The sequence below is a fragment of the Nicotiana attenuata genome, unplaced genomic scaffold (genome assembly GCF_001879085.1).
Source record: "Nicotiana attenuata strain UT unplaced genomic scaffold, NIATTr2, whole genome shotgun sequence".
Lineage (NCBI taxonomy): Eukaryota > Viridiplantae > Streptophyta > Magnoliopsida > Solanales > Solanaceae > Nicotiana > Nicotiana attenuata.
Window position 1 is genome coordinate 60,848 of NW_017671894.1, and position 17,736 is coordinate 78,583.

The following is a 17,736-nucleotide window of genomic DNA, read 5'->3' on the forward strand; positions in this document are numbered from 1 at the left end:
ACTGCTATAAGCAATGTTTTAAAAGGCGGGGGCGTGAGGCGAGGCGTTTTACCTCGGACGAGGCAAGGCGTAAGTCCTACGGATCTTTAAATTTTACTAATTTCAAGAATTTTAAGATAGTATAAAATAAAATAATTATAAAAATTACATTAAAACCACAAAATTATAACAAATAATCTATTTAAAATATTTATAAATTTTAATTCAACTATGAATAATACAAAAAGTATGACATATATCATAATATGCAAATTAGCTGCAACGTCGTTACAACTCAAATATCAAAAGTAATATATTCGATGCGAAATCTTATATGTATCTCTTAATGAGTAATGAATCTTGAAAGAATTTCGATATTATAATTTGTTTTTTTTTTTAAATACTCCTTTTATTTAATATGCTTTCTATTTGAAAGAGAATTTATATAAAAATATAATTCACAATTTAAATATGATTCTCTAGTATAATTTATTTTTATGTTTCAACAAGTTAATAAATTGACACATAATTCACCATACTATATCATGATAACTAATTATTTGTAAATAGTTAATAGCTAATACTGAGCTATTAAATTAATAAGTATTTTATCTCGTAAACGTGAAAAAAAATATTTAGGAAAATAATTATAAAAAAATTATGGACTAATATAATAAAGACATAACAAAAGTTAATAAATAAATACTTTTAAATGAAAGATTCATGTAAAATCTACTATCATTGCAGTCATAGTGGATAACATGCAATAATTTTTATTTTAATTATGAACATAAAATACTCTCATGATTTACGATTAAGAAAAGAGTAATTTTGAATAGTCAACGGTTTATTAAGAAAAACTGATGATTTACAAGGTTAGTTACACACAATTGCATAAAGTTCTATTAGGCGAGCCCAGTACGCTGGACGTTGGGCGTGCCCTGGGCGTAAGCCCCGATGGTCGAGGCGTAAGTCTCACGGAACTAAGCCCCACACATAAATCCAGGGGCGTTTTACGAGTGCTCCGCCCTAGGATGAGCCCCGGGCGAGTCCCAATTCTGCCTTTTAAAACAGAGGCTATAAGAGGTTAAATTACATATATAACTTAAACCCAAGTTCATTCAGTTCTGATGCTGCTGAGAAATGCTAAAGATTGTCGAATCCTACTCGCAAACAGTAAGCTCAGCAAGTTAGTTTTATCTTTTGTGAAACAGGTGGATTTAGAATGCTCAGATGGACACAACAGAATTGGTATATTTAGTCATAAAAGACTTTCTAGGTAAGTTATCCATGTAAAAACCTCTTTACTTTTTTCAGATTGTCAAGTTACTATCTGTGGGACGTTCGAATCCTTGTGATTTTCTTGAGCGAATCTAAGCAAGAATGTAATGAAAGCCAAAGGTTGTAAGCTTTAAACTGTTTCTTTTTCAGATCAGTAGGAATTTCAACAGCTGCATTTGTCCTTGCTATTCTTGAGGGAAGCACAAAACCTGGTGTCTGGTTTCCTGAAGAGGTATGTAATGATGAATTAACATACCCGTGATTTTTTTTTCTTTATAAATAGTAGATTTAGGGTCCACTTGCATGCACCTCAGTTATTCCGTCAGGTTCTTCCTACTCCCACCAGTACAAGTATCGAGTAACTCCATCCACCAAGGTTTAAGCAGACGAGAAGAAATCTTAGCATTTTTGTCTCTACTGATTTAACCATAATCTCCCATGGTTTTCATCATCCATTTCATACACAGCTAGGCAGGGGCGGTTCTAAAGGCTTGGGCAATGAGGCCGTCGCCTTAGGTCCCCAAAATTTGAAGGCCCCAAATTTATTTTAAATTCTTATTGTTATTACTATATATTATATAAATTATATAAATAATTACTATAAAGAAAAGTGTTACAGTATTTTTTTTTTTTTGTTATTTGATTGAGGTTATTTTATATCAATAAATTCATAAATTATGATAATTTTCTTCACTGATTAATTAGTATATTTGCGATTAATTAGTATATTTGCTTCAGTCTTCAATTTTAGTTTTATCCTTTTTATACAGGAATTAAGTTATAGATATCGACAACATAATGAATTTCTTTTACAATGTTCTCTCAAACTGCATAAACACAAAAGCATTCATGCACCGGTTTTCTTATAGTGTAATTCGACATATTTATTAGGTTATTTATAACTTATTTTAGATATTCACCAATAAACGCTACTTAATAGAATGAACTACAATTTAAGGAGTAAATATTTTTTTGACGCCATTAATGCTCAAAACTTAAGCTATTACGTTATGTACGTTTATTTCTTTTTCTTGTTTGTGATGATAGCCAAATCAAAATATGTGGACCTTAACATCCGATAGTCCACCACTTTATTTTTTGTACTCTTCCCTTTTTTTTTTTTTGAAATTCGCTTATTTTTGTCTTAAATGATTTATTTATTGTTCAGAAAGTAAATTTTGTTGTTAGTGTAAATATTTTATAAAATAAATTTAAGAGCCTCTCAATATGGTTTCGCCCTAGGCCACGAGATCCATTGAGCCGCCCCTGCCGCTAGGCCATGCCCCTTGGGCACGCAACATGCTCGTGAATTATTTTGACTGTCAACTTCATATTTAAACGTTATTTGGAGCTTTCTCTGCAGCCTGAAGGAATTGCAGTTGAAGCAAGGGAAGTTCTTCTCCAAAGAGCTTCGCAGGGAACTATAAACTTCATAATCAACAAGTATGCATTTATTTCTTCGCATTTTTCTCTTGCAATGTGTGCTGCTTAAATTTAAAAAATATTTCAAATGTTACTTCTGGCTTCTTCTTAGGGCTCCATGGATGGTAGAAACAAATCCTAAAGAGCTCGGATTTGGAATTTATTCATAAATTCAGTATATACAGATTTTACAGATCAAGTAAGTCTTCCTAAGTTTCATGCTGGTATGTACCTTTTGCATTTCAAATTTATAAATATATTGAGCTGTTTTCTCGATTGTGTAAATATCTTTTACATCGTCAATGCATAGAGCTTAAATTCATTTCCTTCTCCCTTTTCAGGTGTTGGGCGTGGAGCCAAAAAAGCAACCTCAACCTGAAGATTAAAAAGATTACATTGTCTTATACATTGAAAATGCAGATAAAACAACGAAATCTCATTTCATTGTCTCCCTTTCCTTTTCTTTCCCCTAATTATCTTCTTTTACATAGCTGGAGTACAATTCTACTAGAGAAGTCTGCTGAATAACAATGTTAAGACACATTTGATAATTATACATATTAAGCAGTTCCTTGTTGATGCATCAAGTTGTGTTTTACTTACCAATTATTTAGTGGTTGAGTAGTAGGATTTCTTTGGACAATAACTACTTCCCTAAGGTTCGTGCACGATAACAACAACAAAAAACCCTGTGAAATCCCACAAGTGAGGTTTAGGGAGGATAATATGCACGCAGACCTTACTCCTATCTTATGAAGGTAGAGAGGTTGTTTCCAATAGACCCTCGGCTCTCGTGCATGATAACAAGACTTACTAAAATTTAAGTAGAGGAAGACTCAATATATAACAAAAGTTAAACAACATGTGTAATACCTAACACCAAGTTTGTCAAATGAAATTAACAGGAAAGATGTTCCATTGACTAAAAACAAATCAAATAATTATCAAATTGCTCAAAAGGAATTGACTTTAGTGTATTACAAACAACAGAAAACCCCACCCACAATCAGGAAAATGAAAAGGAAAAAAAAGAAACCACTCTATCATTCTTTCGACATTTCAAATACAAGCACACACTTCTGTACACAAACAAAATTACAAGTATTGCCTAAAATTTAAATGCAGAAATGAACTGGAACAGAAAATGATACAAATATCACTTTAGAAAAAATCAGTCATATCCTTCTCAAACCGTTGAGCTGGTCTCTATAGCATGTCTGTATACATTGTCTGATAACTATACAACAGCATCCGTGCAGGCTATCCTCGTTTGTTGCCGAAACATTTTTGCATGCATGAGTCCGGCTTGATGTACATTCGAATCCCTCTCAAAGTTGCTACGCCAATGTTTGAAATCCTCAAACGAGGTTTTATGTAACAACTTTTTGTTCATCTCTGCTCAAATGAATAGTCAGGAAGTGCCAAATATGAAAGGCAGAGGTGTGAGGTGTCAGAATGTTTTTTTTTATAATGGTAACATGTGAGGTGTCAGTATGTTGAAAATACTTCATCCACAAATTTCACGCCTCTTCTTTTGTCATTTCTCACACATGTTCTCACACATCCTGCGCTAACAGCAGACTACACATGCAAGCAGAATGCTGAACACGTGGCTGGATTGAACTGTATGAAAGCTCAAGCACAGCTAGTTCATCACAACTACCAGTTTGATCTATTTCTGTCCGACTCTCTGGGCTGGGTACTCTTATATGCTCTCCACACATCTTCCCACTGGTGTCTACTTCCACTTCTCTCAGACGGATAATTGTTAAAATCCGTGTGTGTTCTGAATGTGCTGCTCTCATTGCCTCTACTTTGACTATTTCTCATCTCTTCTTCAAGGTCATAACGTGAACGCTTCAAAATAATAGCAGTAACTCAGTTTAAGATTCAAATTTCAGCAAACAAGATATGCTGTAAGCAGTCAAACCACCTCAGCAAAGAAGAGAAAAGAGAAGAAAACCAACAAGTCCTTGCACTTCCAACCATTGGATTGGGAGGTCGAGTCACCAAAGGAGGGAAAAAGTGAAGTGCTGTTAATCCTCTTGGGAGATGGGTGGACGGGTCAGGCATGGGAGGTGGACTGAGCTGGCTCCTAGCGTTTTAACAATATACGCCAATGCAGGTTTTTATTTTGGTTAAAGCTTTAGGCTTGTCAACTACAGCAGCTGCTTTTCTGGAAAAGCTCCTCGACTCCCAACAACAATTAAGAAAATTAAATTCAAGGTACGGACACCTAACTTTCATAAGCTCCACATTGACAACCCCCGCAACACTAGGAACAAGATACATGGGATAAGGCAAGGCATAAAAAAGATTGATTTCTTTGATTATATTAAAATATTCTGAAATTAATAGGCACTCAAGCAGGTTTGGCACATAAACTTGCTGCAAGCCCTTAATTCCATGCCAACCTAAACCCTAGGGGAAGATCCACTAGTACCAGAGACCGGGATAGGGAAAGAAAGACTAGCAACAAATTGGCCATTTTACATGCTACACTTTCTTTGATCTCGGTAACAGTTTCTTTTTTATAATTGTTGTGTCCGGGCCAGCTTGTCCGCACCTTGACTAATTCTATGGAGATACCTGCTACCTCCACCTGCAACAGGTACCAGGTAACTCTATCCACCAAGGCTTGGACAAATGGGATGAGTCACCTAGTGTCTTTTGTCTCAGCTGGGATTTAAACCTGAGATATCAAGTTCTCAACCCACTTCATTGAGCACTAGGCCACATCCTCGGGTGTGATCATGGTAACAGATTACCTCAGGAGAAAAACAATGAAGCACAATAGAGCATGAATAAACATACCTTTGCAGAGTCCGAAAGCACTGCATAGGCCTCGCCTATCATCTTAAAGAGCCTGTCTGCATCTCTGTGGACTTCTTCTGCTATGTCTTTCCACAGTCCATCATCCGCATTGTCATTTCTAGCCAGTGATTGCCCAGCCTAGATCAGCAAAACAATGTTAGCTAAAGTCCCCGTAAGTGGTGTTACAAAGTAGCAAAGGTCCTAGAAAGAACCTTATCAGGGTGATGCTTGAGCGCAGCTTTTCTATAGGCTTTCCTAATTTCTGATGCACCAGCAGATGAATCAACTCCCCTGTCATTGTTGCATCAATCGTTAGAAAAACAATTGCTTACTACAAAAAAATACACCTCTATGCATATTATTTCCACAAATAAATACTCTCTCGATTCGTTTTATAGATGTAAGCTAGAGAAACAAAACCTCAATATCTTGTAATTTTTAACATGCCATGTCTGCTTCGATAGCATGTCATTAAAGGTAAAATGTGGCCTCCTAACATTAAAAAGTTTTTAAATATTGAAAGGTGTCAATCTTTTCGGGACAGAGCAAAAAAGAAAGAGTTCAATAACTTGAATCACAATTAAGAAACTCACAAAATGAGGTAAAAGTTCAAGGGGATCTCCTTTCTGGCTTCTTCCTCCATTGCCGAAAGCTTTTGTTGTGTTCGCTGAATCTCACTTATGAAACTCATTTTGTTATGTGATCCAGATCCACCAACTTTATTTTCCATATGCCTTGTCAGAAGGGATACAAGTCGCTGAAGATCTGAAGCTGCTCGTCCGTAATCTCTGATCATCTCAAAAAGAGAAGCCCGTCTAGAAAGTGCCTGCATTAGTTTATGTTGGCTTGGCATTAACCAAAGATATAATGTACCCTAAAATCAGGTAACTAAGTCCACAAAATTACTATGGATATTCTTCACTAGAAAAACACTGCCAAACTGATCAAATGGCATTAACCGAAGATATATTGTACCCTAAAATCAGGTAGCTAACTCCACAAAATTGCTACGGATACTTCTTCACTAGAAAAACACTGTCAAACTGATTAAATTCAATGTACTAGGTCACCAAAAAATACAGTGTAGTCATGTGAAGTCCTCGGTAATGTTTAGAACTAAGAACTAGTGTGCTTAACCAGCCCATTCATATGAGAGAAACAATAAAACAACCATCTTTGAACCAGTAACTCAATCAGCATAGAACTTCGTGAAGCAAATGAGAAAAAAGAAAAAAGATTTCCTATTTAAGTCATCTTATGGCTATATTCATCATAACAATGTGCAAATGAAAAAAAGTAGCTACAAGAAAGAGATCGTCTAAAATGCAGTCCTGGAGAAGTATCTTATATCATCTAAATGACCATATAACAGTATGATCATGCCAATTGGGATTTTCCTGGATTTCATTATGTCGAGAGTGGGATCGGGGGACAAACAAAGGAAGTGGATTAGATTCTGCATTCGGTCACAAAATCAGTCCTACTGGGCAGCCCGTGCGTATATTTCGGTAGCTCGAGAGGTATAAGATAAAGTGGATCCATTATCGTCCCTGCTGGGCCTTATGCTATTAGGTATAACCCAAGAGATACCACATGTACTCATAAAGAAAAAATCCCTGCACTGTCCAGAAATTCTACAATGCAAAAATAGATGTTCAACTGATTCTACAATGCAACCACTATGAACAAGGAAGGCTGGTAAGGGAATTGGGGTGAGAGGCTCGAACTCTCGACTCAGGACATAAGGAAAACCTGTTAACCATTAAAAAACCTCTTCTTTGGAGATTCTCTTGAGTTAAACAAGCTCTCCATGTTACAATCCAACCTAAGCAAGCTACTTTTGTAGGGCCTTCTGTCTTCCAAATCATCTTCCATGGCCAATTAAGTTCCCAACCACCTGATTGCCTCATCAACAACCTGTACCAGTTATTCACATAGAACTTTTATCTTTGCTGGAGTTCCATATTAGAGAATCGTTTTTATTAGTGACAATGTGTACAGTTTCTAATTGCTGCATCATCTGACAAAATCCTTCCAACGCCCAATCATTCAAATTTCTTCTAAAATTTACTTGCGAGCCTGAATCTGAATGAAACTGAGCTATTGCACCTTCCTTTTAATAGAGCAGCTATATAAAGTTGGCAATGTGACTCCCAAACTCTCATTACCTATCCATGTATCAGTCCAGAACTTATATCTCTCACCATAACCCACTTCTAAACCAGTATGAGAAAAGAATTCATCCCAAAGCTTGGTTATGTTCCTCCCGATCCAACCCTTTGTGTAAGAGTTAGCGAAACAAGGTTTCCATTCATCTTTTTACCATAGACAGCTTCGATTATTTGATTCCAGAAAGCCTCATCTTCAGAACTGTATTTCCATAGCCACTTGAAGAGCAAACTTTTATTATGCAGTTTCAAGTTTCTAACTCCCATTCCTCCCCCTTTTTTTATCCCTTATTACTTTATCCCATTTGATTAAATGCATCTTTCTATTTTCAGCACACCCTTCCCAAAGAAATTTACTCCTCAGGGAGTTCAGCTTTCTTTCAACAGCAGCTGGTAAAGTAAACATTGACATTAGATAAGTTGGAATCCCATCAAGTACACTATTTATGAGCGTAAGTCTTCCCCCATATGAAAGATACTGCTGCTTCCAGGGAGTTAGTTTGTTATTGCATTTATCCAGTACTCCCTGCCATAGGTTTGGATCATTTCTTCTTGCCCTCAAGGGAAGTCCTTAGTATTTTCATATTTTGTAGGAAATTTTTCCACTTAGCACTCCAACGAAGCTGCTAATTCTTCAACCACATCATCAGCGTTAATGCTAAACATCCGAACCAACACAAGCTCAATCACGGCCCTCTAGTGAACACTGAACAGTACAAGCTTTCAACTCTTATGCAATAATAAACTGCAGAGGAAACCATTTTGCTCTTTTCCATCTGAGCATTTGGAGGGAGTTTATGTTGGAGACAAAAGAAGGGTAACAGAAAATTACCTTTGAAGGCAAGACTACCAGAAAATATGCAGTAGGCCTAAGAGAGAAATTACATTCAACAGCTGCACTGAAAAGACAATTCTGAAACCTTACCTTCACATAATTCCCATCTAGGGCAATTGCCAGGCTGCAATCTGCAATGGCATCTGAAATTTGACCCATAGCACGGTATGCAGCAGCACGATTGCAGAAACATATTGCAGTGAAAGGCCGCGACTCAAAATTACATGATACTGCAGCAGTATAATGCTCAACAGCTTCTGCATGCTTTCCTGATTGGAATGCCGCATTTCCAGCAGCCTGCATAGTAAAGAGTTGAATATCTTGAAAGTACAAAGCAAGATGTTCTTTTTCATTTTTATATTTACTGTTTTCATGGGGTGGCGGCAAATTTTTTTTGCATTACTTGCTCTGAGATCTTTCAGAAATCAGAAAATGCAAAGAAGATGAGTAGTAAAACAAGGTAGATAGAAATGGGTAGGAATATATTAATACTTAAAGGCTGAACAAACAAGTCGAGGTCTATAAAGAAGCAAACAAGAGTCTGAAGCAACTAGAAACAAGAACCATAATCAGTTCACATTGTAGTGGAACAACCCTACAATTTCATGTTTGCTGATGGATTCAGGGCATTAGGACTACTAACTTAAGAGTCTGTTTGGAAAGCCACCTGGGAATTGGATTTGATGTAATTGGGTGTAATTACATAGTTTGGCATGTTTGTTTGGCCAAGTAATTACTTGGTCAGCATGGAATTAGGTGTAATTGGAGGGTTGTAATTACTCTCCAATTCTCAAGGGGAGGTAGGAATTGGTGGTAATTACCCTGTGTAATTACAAGGTTACTTTTTAGTTTCTTTCCTTCTTGTTTTTATTTTAATTTATTTTCTTTATAGCTTTTTATTTCTATTTTTTTAATTTTTTAATTTTATTTTTAATTTTTAATTTTTTTGAAAATTTAAAATATATTTTTCTCTGTACATTATTTATCTTTTATTTCTCTACCTTTACTTCTTGTCATTTCATGTAATTGCTTATATTTTATTTTTTATTTATTTTATTATTCTATTTTTTGAAACTACACCTCCCAATATTAGAAATAATGAGTCTTTAACGAACTTGGCATATAGTGAGTGATGCAATTAAAGTGGAATTTCGTTGTTGGATGTGGTTATAAACTTATTATGTTTCCTAATCTTAGGTTGTAGTGGAACTTACTGTTACTGTGTTGGAATTTGACATATGTTAAACTTTTTTTTTTTTTTTGGATTTTAAAATTGTGTTATATTCATGGTTTCAATTTACTTGTTTTAATAGTATTGGCTCACATTGCATGTCGTTCATTTTTTAGTTAGAACCGATAGATTAGTTTTGTCAAACATTTGAATAATGTTATGACATTATATTTATAAATATTAATTTATTTTATCAAACATGAATTCCATCACGTTCTTACAAAATGTATGTTTTTAGTTTTTGTAAGTATCTAAACTAAATATTAATAATTATTTATATACATACATACATACATATATATATTGGTATTTAAGATGTATATTTTTCCGTGAATATACATTAATTAGTAATCATATATTTAAAACTAACATACATATATATATATANTGTCAGGCTATTGTTATAACACATATATATATATATATATATATATATATATATATATATATATATATATATATATATATATATATATACACAATATTAGTTTTATATATATGATTACTAATTAATGTATCTTCACGAAAAAATATACATCTTAAATACCAAATATAGTATCAATTATACTTATAAAAATTTATAGGCATATATTTATTATATTAACTTTTATGTTTTGATAATTACTTCATTTAAAATTTAATCTAACTGTGTACTAACGCACCAAATATTCCCCACATGTTGGGATCAAACTGGGTTTGTTGTTGTTGTTGTTGTTGTTGTGTAAATAAAATTGTGCAACCAAACAGTAAACTTGTAATTACACTATGACAAACAAACAGATCGTTGTAATTACACAATTGTGTAATTATTAGGCTGTGTAATTACTACCCTAGTAATTACACCAATTCCAATTACATGGTGGCTTTCCAAATAGACCCTAAGTAAATTACTAGACTCACTAAAACCTTACAACTTTTCAATACAAAAACAACAAAATACGTCGATAATTGTATCTCATTTAGTCACGAGAATGGCTATATTATTATAGGCTTCCTCAGTAAACTGCTTTGTTGCATGTCAATGGCCATTTCTTTTTTCTTCTTTTTCAGAAAGGTTACTAACTACAGTAGCTTGCTCGTCTTAGGAGTTTACCAAAAAGGTCATCCAATAACTTTTTTCTTTCCGTCTCAAAAAAAAGTAACACAACTTTGCTAGGAAAATTGATGACTGACCAAGAATGACCAACCAAAGTAGGTGATGATAGAAAAAAATACACCCCTCAAAGAGCAATCCCTAACGCTTTTCCGCATAATAATTAATCACAATGCATCAGTAGAAGATTACTTGTTTATTCAAGGGTGGAGGAAATAAGCAGCTATTTACAGATGATAGAAAGCTTCCAAGGTCAGTAGTTAATTCCAGATAGTTTAGTGCGGAAGGAACGTAAGGATCGAATTTTCTCAGTGAAGTCCTGATATAAAGTTTTGTCACAAAATAGACAGCAAGAACAAATATGACGATGAAAATTCATATGGAGAACAAAGCACCTTATGCAGTAGAGTGTTTTTCATGTATCATGTGTGAAGAAGATTATGAAGACGCAAAACACTTATTTATCTATTTGTTGAATCAAAAACCAATCTAGTACATGTTGAATCTGCTTGAAGTTATATGGTGCAGCCATGCTACATTTTTGGAATAGAAGAATAATACGAGGAGGAGAAAAAATTTGTCGAACACTATACCAGCAGTTATATGGTGAACTATGTGGAAGGAAAGAAACCAATGATACTTTGAAGGCAAAAAGGAAAACTTTCTCAGTGGTATAGACAGAGCAGCCCTAGCAAATTTAAAGATTCAAAGCCACAGCTTCAAATATAAATTTCCGCTTAGTGTGATACCTACCATCTCTCTCATTTATCATGGCTACTAACTAGCTAATGCAATCAGAGACCAGGATTGTCTCTTCTTCTGTTATTTTTATTTCATTTACCTTCCAATTCATCGCAGAAGATCTTCAAAAATATCAATAGGTAAATCATTTTGCGAGTTTCACGAAAATAGAGATTTATAGTTCAAATGGCAGCTACCACATTTAGTTACTGAATAAATACATGTATAAAGCTAAATATAAAAGTGATGGATGCTTGTTAAGGAATGGGAAGATGATAAAGCACAAAGTTCGCTCACCTTGAGGCACAAGAGCTCACGTATTGTTACAGCTAAAGGAACAACAGCTTCCAAATTCTTGAGTCCACTACTGCAAAGTCAAATTTTATGACTGTAAGCTAACGCCTACCTGTAAAAGTGGATAAAGATATTCCAAATAAAGAACCCACCTTTCCATTAGACACATCGATTTTTCTTGGTTCTTCATAAAAGTGTCAGCCTCTTCAAGCTTCCCAAGATAAAAGTAAGACTTGACTATTTTAGAAAAACACCAGATCCCAGAGGAAGCACTTCTCTTTGTGGCCGCACTATCTAATTCCGATGACTGGTAACTGGAATTAGAAGGCAGAGCATTTGACTTAGCAAATTCAAGTGTCTTCTCACATAACTGAATCACCTCTTCGTACCTCCTCAGCTGTTCATTAAACTCACAGTTTAGTTTTATTCAAGAAATTCAAAAGATTTTTAGAGCACTTGTTGCAAACTACCAAAAAAAATTTATGTAGCCAAAATTTAATTTTAAAGTCTCATGGTTCAACGACAAATACCAAGAGAAGAGCATCTGCTTTCATTTCAAGAAGTTTCTCCGAATAGGTGCTTATTGTCAAAGCCTCAGAGATTGCACCCAAGGCCAAGTCTGCATCACTTTGCCTTCGCCTTTGCAGAAGTTCCACACACTGCTTCATACATTCTGATACTCTCTGAGGGCATCAAAAAAGAGCAATTAGTTTTCATTTATCGAGAAGTGCAACAAAGTTCATTTTGTTTGCGAAGAATTCAGATGTTGCTTAAATGTCATTATTAAGGAAGAAGCTGGACAAATAAAATCATAATCAAAATTCAAAGCTTCAATTAGAATGTCAAGAACACAACCTAATGACCTATGAGTAAATTACCTATTCTGTCCGCGTATTTCCAGTTTTCTTTTCTTAGTGAACAACAGCTGTGGTACACGGAGGGGAGTGTCAGATAAGAAGTTATCTAGCAACAGATACTTAATTCACCCTCCACTTCTTCAATTTTTTTTTTTTTTATGAAGTAATGAATTTTATATAAAAAAAGGCATCAAGAAAATGCAAGAAGACCATCCACTTCTTTTAACCAGTACACCCTCTCTACTTTGTGTTCATATTATCCCTATTTTCTCTTCCTTTTCTCAATTTCGGGGCCCTCTAAGTGACCTTGCATCTAGGAGATAACATAAGCAAGTTGTTCATGTCGCATGCTTTGACAAGCTCAAAATTTATATGACTAAAGTTTCCAGATAATCCCATTTAAAACCTAATGTGAAATCCATATATCTTGTTGGAATTTTTCTTTTCTTTATCTTTCATCAAACAACTAGTGGATTTGAAACAAGCTGGGGCATAAACAACATTAATTGTGTTATTGCTGAGGTAAATAACTGCATACAAGACACAGCTAAGATATCAAATAAGGGGGGCACAGTCTAGGAGTAACTGTCTAGCGAAAGAATCTGCTAAAGATAAGTCCTGATAAGAAGAATGTAAAGCAAACTACTGAAGTTAATCATTTTACCTGTGTCTTTTCCAAGCCCTCCGAAGCTTCCACCAATATTTTTCTGTCCGCACACACCTCCGGCCCTTGTTGCAAGCACTTCATGAAAAACTTTGATGCATTTTCGACTTCCCCAAGGGCAAGGTAACAGCTAGGAAATGCAAAACAAAATATAGTTACAAAAACGAAGTGTCCGTTTTCCCTTCTGTCTATAAATGGTATTAACACTACTATACACTTTGGCATATTTATACTGGATGCTGGAATGCAACTGTCTACAACATTCTAATTACACGATTAATCACCTCTGAAGAAAGCTCGTGATTTGAAGCTGTAAACAGAATTTCAGGAACTATCTAGAGTGGCTAAATCTTGAAAAGCTGCAAATTATAAAATTCGATCACCAAGAAATTTGTGACCTTTGTATAAGACCTAAATGCATCAGAGGAAAAAAGGACAAGAGTAAAAGCTGTATCATTGATTACACTAAATACACGCATATATCAAAATACAGAGACCACAGTAACCGCGGTAACTGAGAAATATCAACTTTTTCTCCTTTTTCTAATTTACATATTTATAGATATTAAAAAGATGAACCTAAAGGTATTGATATTCAGTTTCTAAATGAGTCTTCCCGACGAAGTTATACAAGAAATGTTGACACTACGTGAAAACAACCAATATAACTAAGTTATCATATTGAAGAAGGTTTATCCAACAAGAATCACGGAATGATAAACTCAAGACAGAATATTATAAGTGCTCCATGCACTGTGATTGTTTTAATTTTTAAAACAGACATGTTTATGCATACTAAAGGACAGTGATCAAACTTCTATCAGTCAACCACATGATCTATCAGTCAACCACATGTTCAGAAAGGTAAGAGGAAGCTAAACCTATACCATATAGAAACTAAAGGAACTTATGACAAACGGAAGGTAATTAATAACACATGGATCATACTTTGCAGCTCGAACTTGGACCCTGAAAAAGTTCGGATCTAATGCAATAGCCTTCATACAATCCTCAAGTGCTTCTCTCATTCTTCCAAGAGACATACGGGTTGCTGCACGGTTGCTATAACATAACATTAAAGCCCGAAGACAGCTCTTAGATGTCTCGCTTCCAGACACACAGTTCAGTCCTTGTGTGTAGAATTCATCAGCTTTGGACAAGTTCCCATTTGCATAGGCTTGATTCCCCCTAATATAAATAGAGATCACAAGCATGAACTTCGGACAAAAATGCAACAAAAAAAGGAATAAGTGAGTGAACAAGGTAAATCCCTCCATGATGAAAAACAGTAACTTGTACCTCAATCGCCATTTTTCACAAGCTTCCTGAGCAGCCATGCTTGCCGCAACCGTTTCATGGTTGACCTTCTGCACCTTAGCTGGTTCATCATTTCCCTGGCTATGGCTTGTCAAAGCAGGTATAAATCCTTTCTTACCCTGGGTGGGAGATGAAAGAGGAGATCCAGAAACTTGCAAAAATTGCACTGGTGATGATGTGTAAGAAAATTGTGTAGTTGACATTGAACTACACGATTCATTGGTGAGCTTCGTTCGATTTTTCTTCTTCTGTTGCCGTGTTGCTGCTGCTATCTGATTTTGAGTAACAGAGGATGCACCAAATATGAAGTTACCCTCAATGCAACCCTCTTCAAAATTTGAAGTAACACTAAACTGACTTCCTCCATCACTATCTTGTCTCTCGATTGTTGATTTGGAAGTCACTTCATTATCTGCTGCAGTTATGAAAGAATCAGTACTATAATCTAAATGCTCGGTAGCAGATTTGAAGCTTTCAGTCTCAGTCCCAGATATAGACTCTTCAAAAGGACCACCTGTATCTTCACCATGATGAATAGAGTGTCCAGATTTTACTTCTTCTGTTTCGTTGTATGTCATATCATTTTCATTGATATTCATGCGTTCTGTTGCATCTACCAGATCTTTATCTGTTACATCATTTGCAACCACTGGTCGTGAATCACTACATCCATAATTCTCATTCAGACTAAAGGACTCATCGGAAGCCAAAGAAGTTTCCCTTGACAATGTATTATCTGTTGGTGCTTCACGATACGGAGAAATATCCATTGGTGAATATGGTTCGGAAGGTTCGGCATTCTCTTCTGAACTTCCTCTGAAGGCAAAGTCTTGAGCAAAGTCCACTGGAGTTGAGTGTGTTTGCTTAGGTTTCCCTTTCTTTTTCTTGTATCTGGGGTCTTTAGTCGCTTCCCTTCTAGTTTCAACTTTCTTATTTAAGCTTCCTTTAACAGTTGGTGTCTTAAATCCAAAGTTTTGCATTAGCATAACATCAGACTTTGTAGTGAAACTAAATTCAACCTGATTAGTATAGGGACTATTCTGCGTCGCAGCCTGAAATGAGAACCCTGAAGGAATTGAATCTGAAATTCCACCAGCATTGGTATTGCCCGAAAATTCAGTCTTCCCTTTATCCACATTATCTGCGAAAGCAGGCATATCAGTCTGTGTTTGACCAAAATGGCCTCTGCTTCTGCTTCCAACACCCGAGTCATTCACATTATCATGTTTATTAACAATATTTCCACTGGGGTCACTTGAACTTGGATCAACCTTTACATTCTCATTTATATGCATGTTTTTCATCTTATCATGAAGCAAGGTCTCGGAGTTTCCACCCAAAGAGCCTCTTTCCTTATAGGCATAGTCCTTCACGTCATTCTCAATGCTTTCTTTGATATTCAACTTGTTCATCTCATTCAAGAGATTAACTCCTACACCCCCACCAAACTTATTATCAACATTTTCACTACTCGACAAGCTACCAAACATGTTAAACTCGGGTTTTACATTCCGTGCAGAGTCAACATTTCCCTTACTATCGATCTTTAACTTGCTCTCCATCTCCTTGCTTACCATTTCATCAAGTTTCACATCGCCACCCGTAAACACGAAAGACCCTCCTTTATCAGCAACAGAATTAACCACATTGTTGTTTACACCACTCACATTCATTTTCTTCTCACTTTCAAGTTTCAGTTTTCTCATTTCATCAACAAGAAATGTTCCTTCCCCTACATTGGAATTTGAATTTGCTCCAAACGGACCACTTTTATCATTACTACCACTAATTCTACTAGCTCCAAAAACAAACCCTTTATTACCAACATCCCCACTACCCCAATACCCCAAATTACCCCCGACCCCCAAATTACCCCCCACCCCCAAACCCATGTCCATTTCTTGATTTTCCACAAAACCCTTAAAAGGGTTGAAAGGTTGGTCCTTCTTATGAGAACCCATGTACTTCTTCTTATACAATCTGGGTTTTTGCAGCTTTGCAGAGGACCCAAAAGGAGACGGGTTCGGATCTTGACCCTGACCTGTATGTCCAATATTGTGATCCATTGGAACCCCAGGAAATATTTTCTGCTGCTTTAAAAGATTATATGAAGATTGAGTGTTGAAAATCTGACCTTTATGAAGATACAAATCTCCGGTATCGGTCAACGCCGGCGACATAAGTCATCTAATCACGGTCGGCGTTTACTCCCATAAATTCTGATCATGAAATAATTTGGTTTGTTTTTTGGAGAAATCAAATGAAGCTTGTAGAGGAGGGAGGGTCTACTTCCTCTTTTAATTTTCTTTTTAGCTTACTTTTATTTTCTAATTGTTGTTTGTTTACAAATTTTCATGTTGTGTGTGTATACATTTTAAATAAAAAAACTTTCTTTGGTTTCTTAATCATGAGGGTTTTTTTATTTTATTTTATTCCATGACCGAGGGAATTTTGTTTTTATGAATATGACACTTATTTTGTTGATTTTTTTTTCTTTTTTAGAGCCCGTTTGGACAAAAGAATTTTTTTCGAGTTTTTTTTATTCTTTTCGCAACTCACTGTTTGGCCATAAAATTATCAATTTTCGCTTGAAGATGAATTTTGAAATTTTTCAAAAATTTAAAACTCTTAAAAGCTATTTTTTAAAATATTCACTCAGTTTACTCATAAAACTCAAAAATCAACCCAAAATTATATTCATGTCCAAACACAACTCTAATTTTCAAATAATATTTTCACTTGAATTTTTTTTTTTTTAATTTTACAATTCTTATGTCCAAAGGCCACTAAATGTTCATCTTTATATCTTTTTAGGGCCTTTCACATTTTTTCAGATCCATATAACTAACAAGGGATTTTTATATACCTATACACTATTGGAAACTTTATTACCCTTCCTACTCAAGTTTTAAGATAATTACCTCCTATATACAAATTTACCAATTATATACACTTTAGGAATTAAATGAGTATCCCTTTATATTAGGAATCAATTATTTCTCATCCTTATTCTCTCTCAGTCATGCTCTCTCTCTCTCTC

The 17,736-nt window shown here is 35.2% G+C and overlaps 2 protein-coding genes across 2 annotated transcripts in view; one reads left to right on the top strand and one right to left on the bottom strand.

The window, feature by feature from the left end:
• The window catches only part of LOC109210781, a 9,939-nt gene extending 6,674 nt beyond the window's left edge, over nucleotides 1-3,265 (top strand). Inside the window, exons 10-14 of the mRNA XM_019374246.1 lie at nucleotides 1,194-1,258; nucleotides 1,411-1,492; nucleotides 2,624-2,703; nucleotides 2,795-2,881; nucleotides 3,024-3,265. Of these exons, the coding sequence (XP_019229791.1) occupies nucleotides 1,194-1,258; nucleotides 1,411-1,492; nucleotides 2,624-2,703; nucleotides 2,795-2,852 (285 nt within the window). The 3' untranslated portion in view covers nucleotides 2,853-2,881; nucleotides 3,024-3,265. The remainder of the gene's footprint in view (nucleotides 1-1,193; nucleotides 1,259-1,410; nucleotides 1,493-2,623; nucleotides 2,704-2,794; nucleotides 2,882-3,023) is intronic.
• A 335-nt stretch (nucleotides 3,266-3,600) lies between these two features.
• Nucleotides 3,601-16,876, bottom strand: LOC109210776. Its single transcript, XM_019374243.1, has 11 exons — nucleotides 14,679-16,876; nucleotides 14,328-14,567; nucleotides 13,380-13,509; nucleotides 12,389-12,541; nucleotides 12,011-12,255; nucleotides 11,862-11,931; nucleotides 8,590-8,796; nucleotides 6,090-6,322; nucleotides 5,709-5,787; nucleotides 5,497-5,634; nucleotides 3,601-4,539 (listed from the first exon to the last, which is right to left on the bottom strand). Exons 1-11 carry the CDS (start codon nucleotides 16,874-16,876, stop codon nucleotides 4,342-4,344), a joined length of 3,891 nt encoding a protein of 1,296 aa, XP_019229788.1. The 3' UTR covers nucleotides 3,601-4,341.
• Between the last annotated feature and the right edge of the window lie 860 nt (nucleotides 16,877-17,736).

Excerpts from the sequence above, each read along its gene's own strand:
- LOC109210776 (XM_019374243.1), bottom strand. The coding sequence starts at position 16,876 with ATGTCGCCGGCGTTGACCGATACCGGAGATTTGTATCTTCATAAAGGT. Across the intron at positions 14,568-14,678 it reads TGTGAAAAATGGCGATTGAG|GGGGAATCAAGCCTATGCAA; the intron begins GTACAAGTTACT and ends TATTTATATTAG. Across the intron at positions 12,256-12,388 it reads AAGCAGATGCTCTTCTCTTG|CTGAGGAGGTACGAAGAGGT; the intron begins GTATTTGTCGTT and ends TTTAATGAACAG.